General features: G+C 34.0%; 1 protein-coding gene across 41 annotated transcripts in view; it reads left to right on the plus strand.

Moving 5' to 3' along the window:
• Positions 1-25,627, plus strand: part of LOC114327522 (microtubule-actin cross-linking factor 1) — an 865,580-nt gene that overhangs the window by 789,629 nt on the left and 50,324 nt on the right. For 36 of the 41 annotated variants that reach the window (XR_007697614.1, XM_050648743.1, XM_050648753.1 and 33 more), the window contains 4 exons: positions 4,961-5,044; positions 9,818-10,098; positions 11,990-12,219; positions 14,871-14,988. Coding sequence is in view for 40 of the 41 variants with exons in the window: in XM_050648743.1 (XP_050504700.1) it covers positions 4,961-5,044; positions 9,818-10,098; positions 11,990-12,219; positions 14,871-14,988 (713 nt within the window). In the remaining variant the exon portion in view is untranslated. Of the gene's footprint in view, positions 1-4,960; positions 5,045-9,817; positions 10,099-11,989; positions 12,220-14,870; positions 14,989-22,037; positions 22,286-25,627 lie in introns of those variants that run through there. The other 5 variants (XM_050648746.1, XM_050648755.1, XM_050648757.1 and 2 more) reach the window with 2 other exon arrangements.

The following is a 25,627-nucleotide window of genomic DNA, read 5'->3' on the forward strand; positions in this document are numbered from 1 at the left end:
TCGGCGAGCACATCTTGTGTATCCCAAGAACTGGTATATTGATCCTTATCATCTCACACAATATGGTGTTTTGTGTCTTACCGGGCTCGTAAACACTTCTCAAATTCCATGTGTCTATTTTCAGGTCTGATTTTATCCTTATTTCTGTTTTATTGTCACAGGGATTTCGCTGGCTAACAGCCTGGGAAGCACTATGTGCTGGTCTTCTCCTACCGGATCCTGGTGTCCTAGTACCATGATCAGTTTACATTTTCTTATGATATGTCAATGCCATTATGAACGAATTAGGGAATAATAATGGAGTAGATTCCAGTTGCTAAACCAGCAGTTAAAATGCTCCAGTGCCGATCCAGAATCATTACCTCACTTAGAGAGAGTTAAAAATCAATGATGACTTCTCTCGCTTATAGTTAAATGAATACTGTTGCAGTATAAAAAGGCATGGCAGAGAACGAGAAGAAGGAAAAAACAACCTTGCAAGTATGTACTTCACGAATTTTGAGGTCACTGTTTTGCATTTCTATTTGATTCTTAGGGAGCATACTTACATCAGTTCCCAAAATCAAATGAACTAAAATGACTAAGATTCTGTTTTGTATTATAAAAATCTAAGAAGAAGCAGAAACATTGAACAGTTTTGGTTGAATAAATTTATTCTTTAACGAATAAATAATTTTTTTCTATATAGGAAGGTTTTAAAAAAGTTATGTGCATGCTTATACTTAAGCATTTAAAAGCTTTGTAATTATTACAGTTTCAAACAGTTAGTTATTATTTGGTAAATAGTTTCTTTAAAATACGGAGCAATTTAGAACAAACGAATACTTTTAGATTTTAAGATTTATCAAAGAATGCATTCATTTAAATGTAAATTTTATTTAGACAAATCTTAATTATATAATTTTACTCGGAACATACGAGGAAAATCTGAGGAACATAAGAGGAAACTCTGTGGCAAAGTAACCTTATATCTCTCAGCCCTCATTTATAATCTAGCTGGCTAAAGAACATCATTTCTTGTATCCAATTACTAGTCAAGAAACGCGCTTTGATGGTAATTCGGAGCACTCACTCAACACGCTCTGCATTTCCAGAGAACATCTACTCTACTAGAATATATTGGTTTTCTGTGGTTCCCAATCTTATTTTATACTTCACTTACTTATATTTATTCACAATTATACTTGTCAGTCATAGGTGAGGTAATAGCCACAGCTGTCCTGCATGCATTGCTAAAGAGCACCTAGGTCTGTCTGATCTATACTGCTTCTGAATTGTAAATATAGATTTAATTAATTATTAGACTATAGAAAATAGAAAATCCATACACCCTTCCGGAGTATGTTCTAAAAAGATAGAAGAAAAAACAATTCCGCTCTCTTCGGAACCACTGCAGTCTTGTTACCCCAATCTTCACAAATCGTTTCTCCCAATTAAATACATTCCAGGATTCTACTGCTTGAATTGATTTTAAAAAGCCTAAGGCTACGGCTCCACGGGCGAGAAATTGACGCTAGCAGTAGCAGTAAAATGAACTTAAGGTTCCGTGGAACGGAATGGGAATAGCCGAACTGTACCGACTACAGGACTTGTGCGTAGTCGGTTCAGTTCGGCTATTCCCATTCCGTTCCGCGGAACCTTAAGTTCATTTTACTGCTACTGCTAGCGTCAATTTCTCGCCCGTGGAGCCGTAGCCTAAGGCACCGATCTCCCTCTTTCTGCTACCATCTATCGTATACAGTAGAACCCCGATTATCCGTGCTCCTCGGGACCGAAGGGTGGCACGGATAATTGAAAAGCACGGATAATCCGAACATGTATTTCTTATGTATAATACATATGTATGGATACACCATACATCTGTACCTACCATAAAAAATAACGGAAAAAATAAATCTTTTATTATGAGTCTGTCTTTCGTCATATAGAGTTTCCGTCAAGTGATTTACGATGACGCTATTTTGATAAAACCTCAAAAACGCAACTTGAGTAATAGAAAATCATAGCACGGATAATCCGCAGCACGGATAATCCGCACCCGGATAATCGGGGTTCTACTGTACTTCCTAACTTAAGAGTTAAGTAACAAATGCGCGCGCATTTGCAACACTTTTGATATCCCAGCACAAAATTATTGACAATTTACTAAAATATTAAAATTTGCGTATATTAAAGAGAATTATAATAAACTAAAGTATTTCAATCTTAAAAAGAGAGTTTGGTTGATCGAATCTACAAAAGAATGATTTCTTTTTGTATTTTTCATATTTCTTATCCTAAAATTGAAATAAGTAATGTTATAATGTAGATACTATGCATTCTTTGGTTCGATTTGTCACAATATAAATAAGTGCATCAGTTTAAATATTTACAAGATTATATTTATACTTTTGCACCTTCTACACTATACATTAGTTGTAGGCTAGAAAAGATTCTACATTAAAAACCAATGAATTGGTTACTTTTACTTTAGCAACTAACACATTTTTGGTTATCGTAAATCGCTTACAACGATATAAAGCCAGAGAGAAAGAATAATATAAGTTCATTGAAACAAAGTAACCATACGCATTGTATAATTGCTGCTTCCATATAAATTTACTGCTATCGCTATTCAATTTTTTTTAAATATATTCAATAAATTAATGCATTAAGAATATTTCAGTTTATGTTTTTATATTTCAGTTTAAGCTTAATATTGCTTTTGCTAGAAGCTTTCAAAAGCTTCTAACGCGGTTAGACCTATGTATTTTGTCTAAAAATGTCGATTTCATACCAACAAGCTGAAACTTCGACGAAAAATCGACGTTTTTGGTGATAAAAGCCAACCGCCTAGGTATGATGGGTATGCATCTTAGAATAGATGCATACTCATCTATTAAAGATTGCTAAGAAAAAAAAACTGGTATATTGGGTGAACTAGAGCTAGAATTGTACAATTATTCATTGTGTGTCTATAATTCTTAACTTTCCATAGAAAACTTGGTATTTACAGGAATAATTTTATGATAGTGCAGAAGAGATGAAATTATTTTATTATTTTGTTTGATCATTTTGCTTATTCTGTCACAAATAGTTTAACAATAGTTTGCGCATAAATTCTTGATTTATCTTGAGATTAATGTGTTAGTTTCACCATATTGGGTTATTACTTCTTTTCACACTTCTCTCTCCTCAACTCCATAGACGGACAAAGTAATTCATAGGTATCTGGTCTCCATTACTCGCTGAATATTGACACGTCATCGATATTAATTTATGTTTATCACCATATGCAATTCCTTTGCCATTTTGTCGAATCTCTGGACTAGTATTTGTTTACCATTCCGTATCGTCTGCTTTTGTAGACGGTTTTGATGACTCCATCCATGATTAAATAGCAGAGGATGTAATGAGTAGGTACTGGATCATTTAAGAGTATTACTTCGATCAGTCAAGCGGATTATTCAAGAATCGTATTCCGTTTGCTGTGTCTATATTTTCCGTAAGCTGTCCTTCTATATTGATTTCCATCTTCTCCTTTCAGCAGATTTTTGCAATAAATTGATTTTATGATATCCAAAGAAATTTTCCTATTGTACAAAAGATATGACATCTTAGTCCTACTATGTCGAACGCTTTCTTCAAATCGATAAATTGTAGAAATGCTGATCAATTTGTACTCTAATGCTTTCCGTTACGAAAAACATGTTGTTAATCTGCTAGGTTTATCCTTTGATTTCTCCGTGTGTATAAAATTTTAATTATACTTGTCAGAGTGGTATAACAAGTATTTTTGTTTTCTTTTTCTATAGCCTTTTTGTAAATAGTAGAACTAGTACGTTTGTGTTCTATTCTTCCGATATTTTGTTATGTTTCTTTGTCTAATACCATAAAACTACTATTATACAGTGCTGAGTTCGCTAATAACCGGCAAACTAACGCAAAAGACGGAAAACATAACACGTTGTGAAATAAAAAGAGATGGAACCAGTAGAGGTGGGAAACTATTAATATAAGCCTATAAGGTTAAATTATATTGATAGTTTCCCACCACTGTGACAGAATAATTTTATAACTCCTGTGGCAGTTTGACTTTTATACGTCTAAAGGTGCGAAACTATCAGTATAACGTAAATTTATAGGTTTTTATTGATAATTTCCCACCTCTACTAGTTTCATCTCTGTTTTTATATCACAACGTATTATGTTTTCCGTTATTTTGCCGGTTATTAGCGCCCTCATCACTGTATGTTACGTATATGACGTACTTTGTTCGAAGTAATTTACTCGTAGTAGATACTTGATTTGTAGTAGATATAAATGTATCAAACGTAGCAGTATAAAATCTAAAATAGATCTGCTGCTTTAAATTTAGATTTCGTGAGTGAATCGATGGGTGAACGAGAATTAAAATAAAGCAAATCATCTAATAGGTTACATATTCCTTGTAAACATTAGAATTTAAAAACATCAGAAAATTCTGTTGACTAAAAATGTATTTCTACAAGTTAAAATTAAAATGTACCCCTGACCACCCAATAAACCCGTTTCTACTGCTGGTGTTGATGAAGGCTTTCAGAATTATCTACCTGGCGCGATGTTTGAAGAGCGTACTGGAAAATTCGGGGGAACAGATTCGGCATATACATATAAAGAGAATAATCTAGATTTTACAGTCAGTCTGAATGTAAAATCTAAATTATTCTTATACGCTGACTATGTTTTCCAGAAATTTCCATTACGCCCTTCAGACATCGTAGCGCCAGCTAGATAATTTTGAAAGCCGCCGTCAAACACCAGTGCTAGAAGTCGGGTTCATTGGGTGGCTAGGGCCTGCATTGCAGTACTCCTCAAATGTTTCTAAAACTGATAAACTTTAACAGTAATTTATAGGAAGCCGCACGTTTTTATTGTAGAATCGTTTAGGGTAGACAAGTGTGTTTTGTTGTGTGTTGCATGTTGCTTTTATTTTTGACAGTCGCGTCAGCCTGTCTGGACGGGATCTTCTTAGCCCGGATCCGAACTTACCACACATCGGTCCAAGGTTTCCACCTGCAGGAAGGTACATACTGTTTTTTTCATTTTTCACCCTTTATAACCACTTATACTAATATACGACACTGTACATTTCAATTTGTGTTTAATAATTTCGATCAATGTTTTATAAAATAATACACGCACAGATATATTAAAAGGATGACTTGTTATGATGATGTTGACGTTGATATTGAGTTTTATATTGGTATTGACATTAGCAATGAAATGGACAAGAACATTGGCATGGACATTGACATGGGCATTGACATTGACGTGTACATTTACATTGACATTTGCATTGATGATGACAATGATATCGACATTGGTATTAAGATTGATAATGACATTCAGAAAATCTAGTTAACAAATTTTACAACTGATCCTTTTAATATAATATTTTTTCACTGTTTCTAAATATCGCAAAACACCACGACACATTTATTAACAAAAAAAATCACAAAATGGGGCATAACCATTAAAGATCATAAGGCAACATTAATAATCTTCAAAAAACATTGGATGGGACCATGGGACCCATTTAAATCTTATCATTTCAAAATTGTTGTACAAAAAATATTTTAAAGCAAAACAAATTTGATTATTTCGGTACTACGTATTTAAGTAAAGTGTACTTTTTGTAAGTATTTTGTAGAAACACCTTTTGCACGTCAAGCACGTTAATTAGAGTATTATGCACTTCTTATATACTTTTAATACCGTGTGTGTTAAAAGTGCTGTATATTGTATATCATCCCCTAACCAATAATATACTTTCAAATATTGCGTTTAATAGGTAAATATTTTATTCATTATGTTGACTAACGAATTTGTAGGAGATTGAAAATCTCCATTTTGTTAATGATTACTTTGATTCTATTTTTAGCGTCGTGAGTATTCTGTCTTTGCTGTCTTTTGAAGAACATCAACCACTTGTACTTACCCACATATGTTTCTGTGACCATCTTCAGCTCTTATCTGCTAATATTTGTTAGACTATACTAAATTAACAATCAAGATGCAGTAGAAATAAACAAACCAAGACACGTTAAATGCTGCTAAGAGCACTCCCGAATCATAATTTACAATGTATATACATTGTAACTCCCAAATAATGATTTCCAAAGTTTATACATTGTAAATTATGATTCGGCAGTGCTCCTAGTAGCATTTAACGTGTCTTGGTTTGTTTATTTCTACTGCATCTTGAATTTAAATTAAGTATAGACGTAAGAGTCCTGTTACTGTTGTTAATGATTATCCTCATGTGGGTTTATTCATTAAGGCGTTCAATTACCATTTTCTCAGTTAGCCAGGTAGCGCTTAAATCACTCATTTCTGAAGAGGTCAATTCTAAGGTAGAATGGGATTGCGTGGGTGACCTAAATAAACTAGGAGACGGTAGCCTGGATACCTGAGCACGAGGGTCATAGTCATAAGGGCAATGAAATGCCGATAAAATGAGCAAACAAGGCTCATCGATGCCATTCGTTGGACCGGAACGCTTCTGCTGTTGCAAAGGCAGTAACTAGGACGGCTACAAGAAAAACTCACAAATCTCTTGAATGGTGCGGTCAAAGCCGTAGTAGGTCTGCTAACAGGATAGTGTACACTGAATAGGCAGTTAAAACTGATAGGATTGGCATTTGATGACCTCTCACCTAGAAGAACAAACAGCAGAGCACATTTTATGTCAGCGTGACAGTCTGGCAAATGTGCGGATCTTTGGGTTAGGCGAAGAAAAGTCACCGGCAAGGAGCTACATGGAAGATTCAGTCTCGGAAGTTATTAGACCTTTTAAAAAGGGCCTGGCTAGAGAATGTAATCTAGGGCTAGAGGACGACAATATATCTGAAAAGGTCGCAGTAAAATAGGCCAAAAACCACGTCATTGAATCTATCTATCTACTCATGAAGAGCTGTCCACTCTTTCTCAGCTACTTTCGAATTTTATTTCTCCTTTTTCGTATTCCAGGCATTGTATGTACTTTTTCATTTGTATGAATGCCCTTGTATTCTCAATATTTCTATACGGAGCAGAGACTTGGACTCTTCGCGCATGCGAGCGCCAAAAAATTGATGCCTTTGAGATGTGGTGCCGGAGAAGAATGCTGCGCATATCTTGGATAGCTTATAGGACAAACGTTTCCATTCTAAACCAACTCAATATTAAAAAAGACTGTCCACAATATGTCTGCAATGAATACTGCAATTCTTTGGTCACGTGGTTCGCAGAGGTGACGACAGTTTGGAAAGATTAATTGTTTCTGGAAACGTTCCGGGGAGAAGATCAAGAGGACGATCACCAACTAGATGGTCCGACCAAATAAAGAATTCAGCTGGAAACTCATTCTGCGAAGCTTTTGTAGCAGCTGAAGATAGAGACCAATGGAGAAACATTGTTAGGAATATTGGAAGAAATCACGATCCTCAGTAATTAGGAAACGACAAGAGAGAAAGAGAGAGATGTACTTTTTCAGATATTTTTGAGCTACCGTACTTTTAGGTAAACAAGTCTTGTCATCGAACTGGATATTGTGGATATGTTACAGCACATGTTTTGCAAGTTGATCAAAATTTTATATTATTTCTTAAGCGATCTTCTTGGAGTTTTTTGCTTTGTTTTTTAATCATGCTACTACCATTCTACTCACTTGATTATCGTCTTCTTGATTTTTCTCATTTAGACATTTTTGCAAATTATCTTTACCCTCTGATTTCAATACTGTATGACAACATAGCATAATACCTACAGGTTGGCGATCCAAATGGCAACTGTAGCATTGGAAACTGTTGCACGAAAGATTTCTGCGAAAGATCTTTTGTCCTGTACTTTACCTTTTAATATGATTTGGAGTAAATCATATCTTTCACCTCTCAACAAATGATTAAAGTATTGTATTTTCCTGTCTTTGGTGTTTTATTTACGTATTTATATTCTCAACTTCTCAGTGTGTTTCACGGTAATTTATTCATTTTTAATTTATTAGAGTAGAATCAGAGTCATTTGTTACAATCAGTAGGTACAGAGTTAGAAATTCCATTTTAAGGTAATTTTTTTTTATTTTTACCTATTAAACGCAGTAAGATTTTGATATACAGAATAAGCCAAATAAAAATGACACATACGCAGTGTATCTGAACTACATACATTTGAAATAGTCGACCAATATAAAAGTTCGACACACATAAATCATAGCAACGAACGCCAAGTATAAAATATCGTTCAACTACCTGTCTGCTTTACGAGCGATCCGCGATATGCTACACCCGACCTGTTACTTTCGGCTGTGTTCATGGCCTCGCTCGTAAAAGGAGACAGGTAGTTGAACGATATTTTATACATGCCAATATTAACGTTACTATGATTTATGTGTATCGAACTACAGGGTTGCGAAAAAGTCTGGCAACACGGTAATTTCTCGGAAACCGCTAGAACGATTTTTATGGATTTTGGTGGCTGAGGGTCTTTTAATGCGGCCGATATTATCGTGGTAATTACATTGTTGTCAAATCTTCCGTTTTTCTGGAAATCTAATGAACTTTCTTATTTCAAATGGAACACCTGTATATTTTTGCGTTTTGGAATTCTTAAGAGATACTGATTATTTTTCATATAATATTCCCTATACCTAAATCCCATATTTTCGGAGGTATTGCTACATTTATTAAAAAAAAATTTAAACAATTTATAAAAATAATATTTTTGGCCCGGGTAAACATTATTTTAGGTTCCTTGGATCATTGTGAACAAAAAAGGTCATTTGTAATTTTCCTCTAAAGTTAATTGTTTCCGAGTTATAAACAATTTAAAACTGAAAAAATCGAAAAATAACGATTTACAAGTAAAAAATATTATTTTTAAAACTACGAAGTGCCTAAATTCAAGTTCAAGCCTTATTTTATCAGTTACCGATAAGCCAGCGGTTCTCAATCTTTTTGTGTCATGTACCACCAAATACTTTTTATTATTTTTGGTACCACCTAACTGAAATACATATCTAACTAGGTGATCTAATTAACTATAATAGTGGTGCTGATTTGTTTCATTTTAAAATATTATTTTTTAGTTGTTAATGCAGCCCGATCTCCCGTTCTCTCATATGCGCTTCATTAATAATTAAAAAACAATATTTTAGAATAAAACGTGCCAAAAATTCTTACAGGCATCTGGTAGAAGAAGGTTTGATCTTGAATTTAGGTACTCTGTAATTTAAAAAAATTTTTTTACTTGTGTTTTTGAACCTTGAATATCGTCATTTTTCGTTTTTTTTCAATTTTAAACTGTTTATAATTCGAAAAAGATTAACTTTAGAGAAAAATTACAAAAGACCTTTTTTGTTCCCAATGATCCAAAGAACCTAAAATAATGTCTACCCGGGCCAAAAAAATCGATTTTTTAAAATTATTTAAATTTTTTTTAATAAATGTAACAATAACTCCGAAATTATGGCATTTACATAGGTATAGGGAATATCATATGAAAAATAATCAGTATCCCTTAAGGATTCCAAAACTTAAAAAATATATAGGGTGTAGTATAAGAAAGTTCGTTAGATTTTCATAAAAACGGAAGATTTGACAACAATGTAATTACCACTATAATATCGGCCGCATTAAAAGACCCTTACCCACCAAAATTTATAAAAATCGTTCTAGCGGTTTCCGAGAAAATAACGTGTTGCCAGACTTTCTCGCAACCCTGTTCCGATACACTGTATTAAATAACTACGTATGTCCCGTTTTTATTTGGCTTATTCTGTATTTATAATTTAACTTATTTGCTCCTCTATATAATACAGCGAACCAGAATTCCGGTCACCAAGAGTCAAATTCTTATACGACAAATGGCGTCACGTATGGATGCTATCATGGGAAAGACAAAGAGAATTGTACGATCATCTGGCTTATCTGAAGGAAAAGGAAAAGGCCGACAACTTCTCTTGGGACGATTGGAGAAAACGCTTCTTGAAATTCATGAATTACAAGAAGTCCAGGTTGACAGATCTCTTTAGGAAGATGGATAAGGATAACAACGAACTGATTCCCAGAGATGACTTCATTGAAGGAATCATCAAGACCAGTAAGTACCTATTCCCTAATTACATTTTGATATTTGATTTATTGGTTTATTTGCTTTCTACTTCTTAATGGATATTTTTAATTTTATTCATTTTTCTCTTTAACTTAGCCGTCTACGTGTTCTCGTTTCTTATACATGCATTTGTTGTTTCAGTTTTTTTAATTGTCCATAATATATTATATTCTAATCCTTCTTAGCCTGTCTAACAACTGTGTTATAGCGTTTTCCTTTGATTTGCTCTAGTATTTTCTGTATTGCAATACTTCGGCTAGCCTCGTTTAATTTTAACCATATCCAAATTGTCCAATATTGCGCTCAATAAGTCAAGGGTCCAACCACGAGATGGCGACACTAATGAATTATCCACATTTTGGCAATGTCGACCTTCAAATGCATGTCGTCAAAATTGCATGTCATTCGTATTTCGTGACGATGAGCTAGCCAAATACCCAAGTAGATGGAGGCCAATAAACCAAAGAAGAAGAAGATTATTATTTACCGTTACAGTGCTTGAAGTTATCCTACTTTTGTAATTTTTATAAACAGTGGATTCAAAGCAATTTCGTGTGTTGAATTCGGATCACTATTATTTGATGGGAAAAAATACCGTTCAAAAAGTGTTATAAATCTGCTCTATCGATTTTAACCAATAAACGATCGTTTACCGAATTCAAAAGTGGTCGTACCGACACCAATGATGGTGAGCGCTCCGGACCTCGATTTTTGATCCGTAGCTTCGTTATCGAACGTATGAACGTAATCGCTTCGTATACTAAACAGATACGAAGCGAATACGTTCGATAACGAAGCAAAGGGTCAAAAATGGAGGTCTAGGGCCTCGATTTTTGACCCTTTGCTTCGTTATCGAACGTATTCGCTTCGTATACTAAACAGATACGAAACGAATACGTTCGATAACGAAGCGCAGGGTCAAAAATCGAGGCCCTGGAAGGCTATTTGATTCATTTATTCCCGAAATCTTCGAAAAAACGATGAAAATTGTTATGGAAACCGCAAAGTCAAGTTAAAAGAGATAGCTGACACACTAAAGTTATCAAAGTAGCATTTACTCTATTATACGGGAACATTTGGATAATATGGCAAAGCTGTTTTCCGAAATGATACCGCGTTTTCTCACCAGAGCAACAACAAATTGATGAGTCAGTGATGTTTGGACATGTTTAATCGGAATAAGTCAGAGTTTTTACATCGATAGTGTCACAATGGATCAAACACAGATCCATGACTTCACTTTTAAATAATATCACCAGTTATCTGTGTGGAAAGTACCCGATGAAAGCCGTCCAAAGTGACCAAAAACGCAACAAACCTCTGTATTTTGGTACTCACAAGGAATTATGTTCATTAACTAGTTGAAACATGGACAAACAATCAACAGCGACTAATACATTGGTTTACTGGATTTCTGTTGTTTCTTCCAAAATCCCTGATCATATTTTTTATCCATAGATGTAATGTGATCCCACTGGTACTTCTTCTTGATGTGCCTATTCGTGACGAAGGTTGGCAATCATCATGGCAATCTTTATTTCATCTGCAGCAACGCGGAAAAGCTGCACATATGTTGTGTTGAACTAGGTTCTGAGGTTCTTTAACCAAGATGTTCTTCTTCCTGGACCTCGCTTTCCAAATATTTTTCCTTGCAGGATGGCTTGTAAGAGGGCATATCTGGATCCATTTCGCATAATGTGTCCAAAGTATTTCAACTTTCGAGATTTGATGGTGGTACCTCTTGGTTCTTCCTCATTCTTCTAAGGACCTCCTCATTTGTGACCCGGTCAGTCCACGGGGTTTTAAAAATCCTCAAATGCTTACAATTTCCATCTTCCAGCTTCCACTGGTACTTAATCAAACCAATTTTTTTTCGTAGAATTCGACACCTCCCGCCTTGAGATGAAACACGTAGCAGACATGTTCGACGAGAACAACCGAGGACTGATCGACTGGAAGAAGTTCATAGCAGCTCTCAGACCCGATTGGGAGGAAAAGGCGCCTGACAACGACGCCCAAAAGATCCATGACGAAGTCAAGCGATTGGTTATGTTATGTACTTGCCGACAGAAATTCAGAGTTTTCCAAGTAGGAGAGGGAAAATACAGGGTTAGTCTTTTTAAATTTATATTGAAAACATTATATTGGCATATTCTGTTTCCCTAGATGTGTGCGAAACATATCACGCAAAAACAGTTAATTTCAACTTATTATCCTTTTGATGAAACTAATATTTAAAAAAACTTCTGTTGTATTTTAATTTAATTTAAATTAAAAATCCAAATGGATTACAATAGTTGTTCAAAAAGAACGTTTTTAGACTTACCAGTCCATCTTTAGTAAAATTTGAAGCACTTACGCTAATAACCGCAAAACCAAACAGTCATTGGGTTTAAATTGTTGTTTACATACTTAAAAGTATGTATTAAATTAAACGATATGAAGTCGATGTAAATGGATAAAAACTATCCGGGAACTGCATGTGTCCCTACTCTAAATAGCAATTCTGTATTGAACCGCAATACCCAGCCAAAAATAGTTTTTATCCATTTTGATCGACTTCAAGTCGTTTAATTACTTTTTCTATAGATGCTATACAATATACAACTTCTCTCACTACTTACATACATTCAAAACGAACAATTCCTCACGCAGTGAGAAAAGTCGGCCATTGCAGTGAATTAGAATTTAAAAAAATAAGGTATACCTATAAATTTTCAGAATATGAAATACCTACATAATGTATCTGTATTTTATTTCAATGTATGCATATAATATACCTAAAAGCACCTAAATTATTTAATTTTGAAGTTTGAACTCTTGACAAAACCGCATCCATAGAAAAAGTACAGTGTACAACAGATGAGAAAATGACATATTTCTCCCTCGCTTGATTTGCGGCCCTCGCCTCGTGCCTCGGCTCGTGCCAACAAACTTCTGCGCTCGTGAGAAATATGTTTTTTTTTTCTCACTTGTTGTACAATATACTATTTTCCACGAGCGTGCAAAAAGTCTACTTTTCCGCACGCGTTTTAGTTTGGAAAGTTTTACTTTTCCGCACTGAATTTAGGTATTTTAATATGGCCTTAAAATAATTATAATACATGCAATAAATTTAATATTTAGATATTATTTACTAATTTATTTCAAATATATCTTACTGTGTTCATGTTTTAATGAAATTAACGCAACAATTCGATGAAATAAAATTATTTTGACATAATATTCGAAAGTCAAATAAGTAGACAATAACAGTGGTTTTGAATTGTCGACATGGAAACCAAGATCGTACTCATGCTAACCAATTATATTGAAAGTTTGGTTTTGACAACCTTCTCAAAGAATTAATTTGTATATTTTCAGTAGTAATTGCACAATAGCTCTAAAATTATCGAATTTTTCCCGAGTGACACTTTGACAGTTTTAATTATGTCAAAGTGTCACGAGGGCAAAAATTCAATAATAATTTTAGAGATCGAGTGCAATTTGTTGCACAATTATTTCATGAATAAAACTGTTCAAAACCAAAATTATATTGTAATTTATTTATGAAGTACAAATTAGTACAATTAAACACACAGTTGTTAATAAATATTTGACGGTTGAAAGTCATCACTTTTATAATTTTTAAAACATTAATTGTCATTAATGTCACTGAATGTATTTTTTCGTAGCAACGAAGGGCATCTGACGTAATATACTTGACGACGGGATATTATCAAAAATTATCGGGTATAATATCACAAGAGAGTGAGAATAAATTGAAAATAATGTAACAGTTTTTCGAAAATTTGTTGTCTGGCAATAGACGCTATTGCCAATGACAACAAATTTGAGTAAAAATGAAGCAATATTTTCTTATTTATTCTTGCTGTCGTGTGATATTCGTAAGATTATTTTTTAATACGTATATTATGGACATTTTCTTAAATGTGACAGTTGTCGAAACTAGGAAACGGGTTGTCACTAAACAGAAACAATCTATTTAAAAAAATTATATCGGTAATTTTCTACAGTAGATAATTCTCAGTATAATTTTAATCTGATTGGACAGAATTAAACACGTGATCAAATATCTTACTATACGATTGGAAGTTAAAATCATCAAAAAATAATCAGTTTAATTTTTATTTCTGTAGCTTTCTATTGGACAGAATCTCCTATGAATGAAATAATCATATTAATTCAATTAATTGATTAAGATTTGGTCATTTTTTAAAGGCTAGTAGAAAAAATATTGTTCCTAACTCTTGCGGAAAGTCATACTTTTCCGCACTCGACTGCTTGCCGAACTCCGCTTCGCGTCGTTTGGCAAACTGCAGTTGCGTGCGGAAAAGTATGACTTTCCGCACTTGTTAGGAAAATAACTATTTCGATTACATACTTTTAAGAAGTATGTAATCAAAAATTTAAACCCAACCACTGTTTGGTTTTGTTGTTATAACGGCGTAACCAGGATGATCCTAAGGGGGGGGGGGGGAGGTTACAAATTCAAACTGTCTTAATTTGTCAGTAACACATAATGGTGTTAAGCATGAATATAGAGCTCAAAGTACATCACCATAGGGGGTTATAACCCCCTCTGGTTACGCCTATGCTAGCGCAATTACTGCAAAGTCCACTGAAGATAGGCTGAAAAAGTTCGTTCCAAAGAACGATTGTAATCCATTTAGATTTTTAAATTTAATTTTTAGCCGATTTAGTTTATATTGAATATCTTCTCTTGGAACACTTGTATAATCAAATGTTTTTTTTTTTAGTTTGGAGAAAGTCAGAAACTACGTCTAGTCCGTATCCTCCGAAGTACTGTGATGGTACGTGTAGGAGGTGGTTGGGTAGCTCTAGACGAGTTCCTACTGAAGAATGATCCTTGCAGAGGTAAGATATCCTCAACATTAGTTATAATTTTAGTTAATTTTAAACTTAAAATAGTGGAATTAGTGACGAAGCAAAAATTCTACTTATAAAAAAACTATACTCTAATATACGGACGTAACTGAAATTTGGTTCAAAATAAGGTGTTTGTATTAGTTTAATCCAAAAAATTCGTTTAATAAGTAGGGGTATTCATCGCCGCCATATTTTTCGTCCATTTGAAGTATGACGTATATTATATCTATGTCATACGTCATTGGTATATATAAGGTTTGTTCGTAGAACGATCAGCAACCGTTGCCAACCGTCAGACGCATGCGCGTTCGTAGTCTACGAACTCTAACTGTTAACTGCGCAGCGCTAACTGTTAGCTGCGCAACAGACATGCGTTGATGATCGTTTGGATCGTACTACGAACAAACCTATAATTGGGATATACCTATAATATATACATAATATACATTATCCGTCATACGTCAAATGTACGAAAAAAATGGCGGTGATGAAGGAGGCCACTAGATGGTGGTTACATTGTCAAATGAGTCATTCGTCTAATTTTGTAAATAAAATGCAGTTACGTCAATATTTTATTGATCCAGCGCTATAGTCACTATTTTTACTATTTTTTATTATCTATAGATTTTTTGGTAGCAGATACCAACAAATTATATCGTTTTCATAAACCAATGATATAGGTTATTATTAAATATCAAAAATGCGAGAAATTAATCGATAAATTATTAACAGGGGATATTTTAACATTAAATCTTATAACACTTGTCACATTTATGTATATATTGGCTTCAGATTTAACCAAAAAGATAATATTTATCATTAACAACAGTTCATGTATTACTCGCATTAACAAATCTGCGTCCTTTAATAATAATAATAATAATAACTTTACAGCTTTTTTAATACGTTCCATGTTTACGCCAGTCAATGAGAGCAAAAACAGGATAATAACTCGGAATTCTATCCTACTGCATGTATTTTAATAAAATTTTGAGGATAGTCTCTACGTATCTCCTAATTCAAAGTCTACCCTATGCAGATATGTGCTTTTATCTTGAGAGTAGAACATTTTTTGGTCAAAATAACCAACAGAAGTGGCTAGAGAACCTAATACTAAGCAAACACTGTTCTATAATTTTTCAACTGTTCAATACTTTTTGAGTTATTCGTGATTGAAAATTTGCCATTTTCATTGAAAAATGACACCTTTTCGGACAGTTTTTTGCGTATACCTTAAAAATTGTACATCTAACGAAAAAAAACATTTTTGTAGCTTATAAACATTTTTGTAGCGTATGAAAAATCAAAGAGATTCGTTTGTTCATAAATCTTCTAATTATAATACAAAAAGAGATGTGGTAGGTGAAAAGGGATTTTCGGTGCATACTCAAATCGGTGTATTCAACTTAAAATAGAGAAATGATAGATTTTAAGGGTACTGCTACTAGCTTTTATAGTGCGTGAAAAGACCTTTAAAACGAGCACTGATGACTAGTCCATGAACTCCATTCAAAATGAATTCCATTCATTTTAACAGGTGAACAGGGTAAAGTGTACTTTTGAAGTGTCTAAAACAAATAATTCTTAGCTGAGCGCTTTCGGCGTATAAAGCTATCTTCGGAGCTATGGTCAAAAGGTTCAAAATACCACTATGAAGAGAGATGGATCCCATGTACGATATACAAAAAATACTTCTATTACTTGTGCAGTTTTTTAATGATGGAAAAAATATAGAAAAAAACCTTGTCCCTCTGTTGAGAAAAGGTGGTCAATTCTTGCTGTTCTTAGTCGGAAAAGTTGAAAAACATATATATTGCGAATTCTTCATACTGGCACAGCACACATCAGATGGTAAGGTCTATTGACCTTACCATGATCAAATTTTCGTTATATGTAATGTAGTTTTTCGTGAAAGTCCTTTGTGCTTGTAATCTATATGTTTTTCAACTTTTCCGACTAAGAACAGCAAGAATTGACCACCTTTTTTCAACAGACAGACAAGGTTTTTTTCTATATTTTTTCCATCATTAAAAAACTGCACAAGTAATAGAAGTATTTTTTGTATATCGTACATGAGATCCATCTCTCTTCATAGTAGTATTTTGAACCTTTTGACCATAGCTCCGAAGATGGCTTTATAAGCCGAAAGCGCTCAGCTAGGAATTATTTGTTTTACACACTTCAAAAGTACACTTTTCCCTGTTCACCTGTTGTCATAAGTGTGTACAAAACTATTTCAGTCTTTACATTTCCATTCATTTTAACCCCTCCAATTTATTGAGCATAGAGATAACACTATATTAAAAGATATTGTAGAAGGAAAACAATGCATTTAAATTCTGGTGGATGAGGAGTTAACTCTTATTTTAGTAGGGGGTTAAATGTATGTACCTACTTCTCATTTTTCCTTAAAATAATTTAGTCATCAATTTTTTTTGCTGATCTAGCTTAGTTTAAATGTAATCGACATTCAACAGTGCTAGTTTTAAAGGTCTTTTCAAGCACTACTAAAGGTATTGGTAGCACTATACCCCCAAAATCGACCATTTCTTTCTTATTTTAAGTTGAATAATAATATACGGATTTAAGCAGACACAAAAAAATCTTTTTTCATCTACCATATCTCTTTTTGTATTATAACTAGAAGATTTATGAAGAAATGAATCTCTTCGATTTTTCATAAGCTACAAAAATGTTTTATATAGTTTTTTCGTTAGATGCACAATTTTTAAGGTATTCGCAATAAACGCTCATTTTTTACATCAAAAAGGTGTCATTTTTCAATGAAAATGGCAAATTTTCAACCACAAAAACTCAAAAAGTATTGAGTTTTCAAAAAAAGATTACAGAACAGTTTTTTCTTAGAAGTAGGTTCTCTAGCCACTTCCGTGGTTATTTTGACCAACAAATTTTTCACACCAGAGAAGGTTGAACCACCCCAAGATAAAAGCGCCATAGGATATAGGGTAGACTTTGCTTCTTGAGCTGTTCCCCACTTACAGTGAAAATATCAAATAAATTGATGCAGTAGGATGGAATTCGGAGCCAATACCCTCACTGACTGCACTATTTATAAAAGTTCAATAATGTTGTATTTTAAACATTCTGTGCATAATAGCTAAGAAATACAAGATGTTACACACTTATCAAGACTTGTTTAACTTCATACGGTAATTTTGGTGATTGTTGTGTGAGACATCCTGTATAAGTTATCGATTAACACTAACTTCTAGCTGTTGCTGTAAATGCTGCAGGTTATGAGTGAGATGTAGCATATTACATTACGATTTATTGGAACACTGATCATTTCGTGTCATTTTCATTGCAAAAATAGTTGCTAAGTGCAAATATCATACACCTCGCTCTTATATCACTTTATAAATGTATTGGACGAAGGAAGTAATTTTTATAGTATTACTAGTAGGGTTAATAGTGCCATGACCTTTGACTTTAGATATCGATAATTTGATCAAAATTTAGAATCAGTACAGAATTAAAGCCAAAATATTACAAGAATTAGAAAGAATAATATTTTAAACTCATAAGACTTTCGGGTTGAATCGTGTTAATATTCTCAGGCCCGAGTTTCGACGTCCTTTCTGACATCATCATCATGGCTTCCGGGGTCTCAATCTTGTGAGCCCCTAGTCACTACACGGGTCACTACACTACAGTAATGTAGCAGGTTGTTGCACTTGACTTTTTGGGATTTGCTACAAAGGTCTCTTGCATCCATTGTCCGAGGAGTCTGTCAGTCTGATATATTAGATTAAAGAGTTCAACCATTAAAGAGTCTTTCTTTTGTGTTTTTGATGGCATATATAACTTCTCGTAATATTGGTAATACGGTATCCTCTGTGGTTTCTAATGACGGTTCTTCTCCATCATTAAATAGTTGTTGGAATGTAATTAGTCCAGTGACTCAATCTATCCTTTGCATGAGTAATAACACCCCTTTTATCGTTTTTAAGGTAATGCTAAAAGGGATCTCTCTCTTCTCTCTCTCTTTCTCTATCTATATATCTATATATATCTCTCTCTTCTCTCTCAGTCCAGCCAAATATTTGTTAATCTTTAACTTTTTAACTTTCCCCCAGCAAGGCATGTAAAGCCGCTGGATTTTTTATATTGTGTGCTATTCTTTCTATACCCGGAAATTATTTATATGAAATATGTTTTAGAATCTTCTATAGAAATGATACCAAATAAGTTGGGGAAATAGAGAAAGTATTGACACAAGCTTCCTATCTTAAAGTGATAACGGTAATTTCGTTATCGTTAGGGTTTACCGGTACCGTTTACCGTTACATTTTACCTTTACCGTTTACCGTTACCATTTTTAAATTTTTTAAATATTATGCCCAAAGCAGACTTTAAAGTTAGTCATAGCGTTAAGAGGTCATGAACTCTCTAGCTTTAAGAAATGTTTCAGCTTCCTTAGTTCAATATATTTATGACAAAAATAGTCTTTTATAAATTGTTATGATCTGTTGGCAACACGAATACTGTGCACAATACAAATATGCAAGCAATGTGACTAATTCATTATCATCCATTCATATACATATCAGCTATAATCAGTTACTGTACCAATCTTGGCGGCTAAATAGACATAGTCGCTTATAAACGTGTTAAGAAATTGTAAGTAAAGTAAAATTCGACGTGTACAAGTTTTTACATAAATAAAAATATGATATTTTTGTGGCAAAACATTAGGACACGGGAAACATTTTATTTTTTTCTATATATTCGGATTTCACTCTGTGTCCATGTATTTGATATTCCATACTATATCTCAGTAATCCCGATATTTAAATAATTATTTGTTAATGACTATTACCCGTTCCACTCTTGAAAGAAAACTAAGTTGTTACTGCTATTTGTTCAATATAAAAACATTGTTCCTTACAAACTGTTGATTAATTCAAGGATACTTTCAATTAATCATTTCTATCTTGTAGTGTCATAATTCGATACGCTGGCGAATCGGTTTATCGATTCTCATGATCTCTTCCCTTTCCCAGTTTTTGTTTTAATGTAATTTATTCCCTATATTTATTTATTCCCTGTATCGAAGTAGAGGTTGTCCGCCAACCAGATGGTCTGATGACATCAAACGGATCGACAGAAACTGGATGCAGACAGCACAGGACAGAAATGCATGGAGAAGACTGAGGGAGACCTATATCCAGCAGTGGATAGATCCGGGTTGAATGATGATGATGATGATGATGATGATGAATTTATTCCCTACCTTGTGCCATCTTTTATTTGTTGTAGGTTTAAGATAAAGAGGTTGTGCCTTTCCAACTGGAAGATCTTTTATGTATATCCTATATTATATCCACATCTATAAATATCCATAAAATGATTGTAGGTTTAGGATAGGTTTTAGTGTATCTTTTTGGTCAAGGCCATGAGCCTTCCATTATTCAGCTGATTTTGTCTATTGTTGAAAGTAAGGCTCTTATAAACGATTCTATATTATATCTTGTTGAGTTTGTATCTAGTTTCTGTTTATGCGTCGCAAAATCGTTGGTCTGTCTCGTTGTTTGAAGCTAACAATAAAATGGCAACAAGATAACTTTGCTTCCACAGATGTACCGCTCATTTTTTCTCGTTGAACCTTTTTCGGTCATTTCGGGTTTGTATTACGGTTTTTGTATGATTGTTCTTGGTCCATTGCTGTTCCCTGAGAAATTAGAGAATAGACAGCTTATGAAATCTGGGTGTCATTTGATACTTGGAGTTCTGCAATTCTTTACTTCTACTCCGTCGTATGAAGAGTATGAAGTATGAAGAGCCTCTCCTCCACCAAAATGTCTCAGCTCTCGAAGAAGATCTTATATTTCCTATTTGCCGTTTGTTCTTTACTTTTCGGTAACTTTTTCAATTTAAAAGAAAAGGAAACGGAAAAAAAGATAAATTATATCTTGAAAACTTTAGACCTATTAGCTAACTCAACTACCTACGCAAGCTCTTTACTTGAGTACTGGTAAACTCTAGGGGAAAACTCTGTCGAATATAGTAGACCCGTGGTTCTTATTTTGGTCGACTTCCAAGCATAGAAGGTATTGACATAGTGTAAACAGTAGCTATCTTAAAATCACCTATCAGAATGCAGAATAGACTACAGGTATGCGATTATTATTCCAAATATATACGAAAATGCGATAACTACAAACCTCCATTGCATGACTTAAGATAAGATATGGCAGAGGGATGCGGCAGGGAGATACTTTGTCAGAAAAACTATTTATAACAGTCATGTAGTATGCATTTTAATGATTAGAGTGGAACTCGGAAAGGGTATTAACATCGATTAACAGAAATTTAAATCATATCCGATATACCGATGACACTGTTCTCATAACAAACGGCTTAGGAGAAGCCAGAGTTATACTATAACAGCTACAGCAAAGAACACAGAGAGTCGTATACGGTTTAAGGGTAAACTATGGGAAAACAAAAATGATAACAAATCCCTGTTCCCCAATGTGCTGATAGAAATCGCCCAGAGAAGTTGTGGAAACATAGTATTTTATATAAAAAAGTTGTTTTTAAGAGGATATTTTGCATTCTATGTTATAGTAGAATTCTATATAAGGAATAATACTATCTGTGTGCGCAGATTCTAGGATTTTAAGAATTATGAGGTTTATAGACGGAACCTTTCGAAAGCTCTTTAATTTCTGTAGAATCTTAGTTTTTTCAACTCTTACTATTCCCAATACACAAAAAATAAAAAAAAAACTAAAAAAAATAAAATGAATTATTTAAATGAATAAAAATGAATTATTGTATGTATGTATAAGATTTGTACACATCTACTTACTGAACATATGATTTCTAACAGCTTTTAATATTCACAATGTACACAATTACTAATTCGGTTTTTTTGTTCTTCCCTTTTTATCCTTAATTGAAATCTCCCTAAAAATTGTTATTTTGATTTTATTATGATATTTTGCCGTTCACGTTACTTTTGGGCTTAAATGTTATTTATTTCGATCGAACGAAACATTGAAAACATTTAGTTTCGTTAGTTTTACCGATACCACATCCCGATATACCCGAACAGCACGAGCCTTGGTGTCCTCTGGGTAAGGAAATAGTGTGCATGGCTTTCTACATACGTAATGCAATTTTTTTGTTAATAATTTATCCCATTAAACACCATTTTAAAGAGAGTTGTATCTATGTTATATCAATATGTATCACTACCACTACCACCACCACTCTAAAAAGGCCTACACACGTCCGGACCTAACAACACGACCGTCAGGTCTGACCGTTGGCGTGTGTGTAGGTTTGTTGTACGACAATAATCAGTCAGCCCGACAGTCGGGTAAAAAATCGGTCGGGTCTACTGGTTTAAGCGTTTTCAAAGTGGTCGGGGAGGTACCGCACATGGTTCACACTCGGGTTGCCCTTCCACATTAAAAATAGATGACAAACTTCGAAATAATAGGTAATTTATGTCGATTGATGCTATTGCTGAACTTGTATATTATAGATTTCCAAGGATCTATTGGCCATGATTGGTCGGAGGTACGTTTGTCTCCTGATCAGGTTTTAAATGGCCAATACATAGATTCAATCGTTTCCCCTACGTTCAGTACACTCTGAATTTATTTTTTGAAGCCCTAAGGGATTTGAAGCCCTTTTATTTTAAAGTCTAGAGTTCAGACTCCGAATAATCAGATGTTACATTTTCTCTATCTTGCTGTATGGCCGTGAACTCTTGAAACAGAAAAGAAGAATATATGCCTTTGAGATTTATACAGCCAGAACTCGTGGTTGAAAACCCTGAGGAGATGGTTTGACCGCTCATCTGCAGAAATCTTTCGTACGGCAGTTTCCAAAGCTATAATTGTCATTCGGATTGCCAACCTTTGAAAAGACACGGCGCAGTAAGAAGCAGTGTAATGATAGCGAGCAAAAGGATGTAATAATCTATTTGCTTGCCTTTGGCATGGAATATTTTCCTATTAGGTTCTAAGTTACTTTTCTAATCTGCAGATGTCTTTATACCGATTTTCGGAATGGTTCTGGTTCTTAAAAGAGTACGTACTTGCTGTATTCTTGCTAGTAGTTTCTCTTGAAAAATTGCAGGAGTATTTATTATGAGTTATACTGATAGTCTAGTGTTCGGACTATTATCCTGTATTCCTACTCTTTGTGAGTTGACCAATTTTGTGTTGACTTGACCAACTCACAGTCGTTTTGCAGCTATAATTTCTTGGAGTACCTTCATGGCTTAGGTTATTCCAACCCTTAGAATCCCCAGATGTCCAGTCAGGCCGCTGATTTGTACGTACTGAGTCTGTATGACACCAAAGGCACTTTGTAGACCTATACATGTTCATGTAGCACGGGAAGATCTAATTGCACCCGTGATTCCTATGTTAGGGTTAGTCAACTTCTTTGAATTGTCTTGGGTTACAAATGAAACTATAGCAATTTTATATTACAATTTAAACATTCCAGAAGGGTGTCTCTCATTGTCACGTCCATTTGAAAGTATAGTTATCTTTACTGCATTTCTGACTCCGACTTCCTACCTTCACGTTCTTATTGAACACCCGAAGAAAACGGTATGGATTGTGAAAGTACAAATCATTAATTCTTGACCAAGACAATGTATCGAATAATTTTGCATTGCCTATAAAAAGGTTTCTAGCCAATTTCAGTCTCTCATCCACCACCTTATTCGCCGGATTTAGCTGCATCCGACTTAGATATTTTCTAAGATGAAATCTACAATAAGGGAATAATATTTGAGCCCGTTAAAGAAGACTTCAAATACCGTTTCAACCTAAACGTGCTAAGAAATCATCAGCCAGTAAATTTAATGTGGAACTACGTTTATATACACCACGATACAGCATCGGAAGATGCTGTATGATGCAGATTATCTACTACAGTGTGGGAGGTACCCACACAGATTTTTTATTTAATTCATTGGATTTAGTTTAATGTCAAGACATGGTGCTATAAAGCATATTGGTAAACGATAAGTGGATTTGCAATAAAAAAACATTGGTTATGTGCACGTACGCAGCTTGTATAATCGACAAAGATCGAAGAGTGTAGAATCGACTTTTGTTTACAATGTTTCAACCCGACCTGGGTTAAATTATAATTGATAAGTTATTAAATAAAGAACGAAAAACTACCATCTATATTTTTTGGGAGCCCAACACCACATGGCGATCCTGCCATGTGATCCACATCTGATCCACAAGGAAGAAAAAAAGAGAGAAAATGAAACTCTCCTTCTAAAAATGGGATATAATCAAAATACAGAAAAAGAAGAGCAAATATTTATTAACCAAGCAGGCAACAGTGGAGGCACAACAGCTCAAACAAGAACAGCACAAACCAAGGTATTCATTCCAGAAATACTAGGGATAGCAGTTTTCACCCTAATTGTGGAGGAAACTGCTGAGACAACACATTCGCCAGGATATTGTAGAATGGCTTTCATATCGTATTCCGGTTCTAGTTTTGACAATAATAACTAATTTTGCTAAGGGAATCAAAGGATACATGTCAGATCTATTGCAACAGAACAAAAGTTTATCAGATGTCCCTTTTCGGCTGGGTCGGAATCTTGGTGGCTATGAACAAGAGAAATACATGTTTTTGATAAGGCTGTTGTCTGCAAAGTCTGCTCTATACAATTCGTAGTCCCACAGATACACATACAAGTTTATATTGATACAAACTTTTGTAAATAAATTTTATTATGAAGTGGTGTTTATGGGATTTCAAATCAATAATACTCAAAGGTATGGGAAAGCTAAAAATTAAACTTTTGGTGGCAATTAACCTTATTTTCTTTTAAAGCATGGTTATGGTAACTAAACAATATCACAATTTTTATTTTTTCATTGGTTTTTAATTTCTGATTATTTTCTGTATTTAAGTAGGCGTAGGAATTCTACATTTGACTTTTATTTTATAATTTTATGCCTTTTTGCAATTCTTGTTTGGTTTTAAGCACAGTAAGTAGTATTTTTCAACCTATCACTATAAATTAATCTTTTTTTATTGACATTGGATAAATATTAGTAGAGTATATTACTAGCTAAAAGTCGTTTTTAGTTTTTGTGAATCACTAAAGTTGTCATTTTATTGATATACAATTTTGTAGGTATTAAAAATAATTTTAATTATGTAAACAGGTATTACCTATACTAAATACAATTCATGTATGCGTCAGTCATTAGATATGTAATTTTAGACCATCCGCTCACCTATATGGATTCTTTGTGCTAGCATATTACATTATTATATCAAAACTTCAGGGCCAATAATTCTTGCAAACTATCGATTATATTCCTTATTGCTGAAGTTTCGTAATGTGTCTCGAAATATTTTTATGTTCATTACAAAAACGTCAACCTTCACTGTACATATTTTTCATCATTTTGTAAGACTTCAAAGGCGTCTTCTACTTCTTCTTTCAACAGCCTTTGACTGTCCACTCCTGGATGTAAGCCTCCTCTTGGAGTTTCCATTTTGTCTTTTGCTACCTGGAGCCATTGTTTTTCCGCCTTTTCTTTCACATCGTTCAGCCACCTTTTTGGATGTCCACATATCTCTTATGTAATCTAGGTAT

The sequence above is a fragment of the Diabrotica virgifera genome, chromosome 4 (genome assembly GCF_917563875.1).
Source record: "Diabrotica virgifera virgifera chromosome 4, PGI_DIABVI_V3a".
NCBI lineage: Eukaryota > Metazoa > Arthropoda > Insecta > Coleoptera > Chrysomelidae > Diabrotica > Diabrotica virgifera.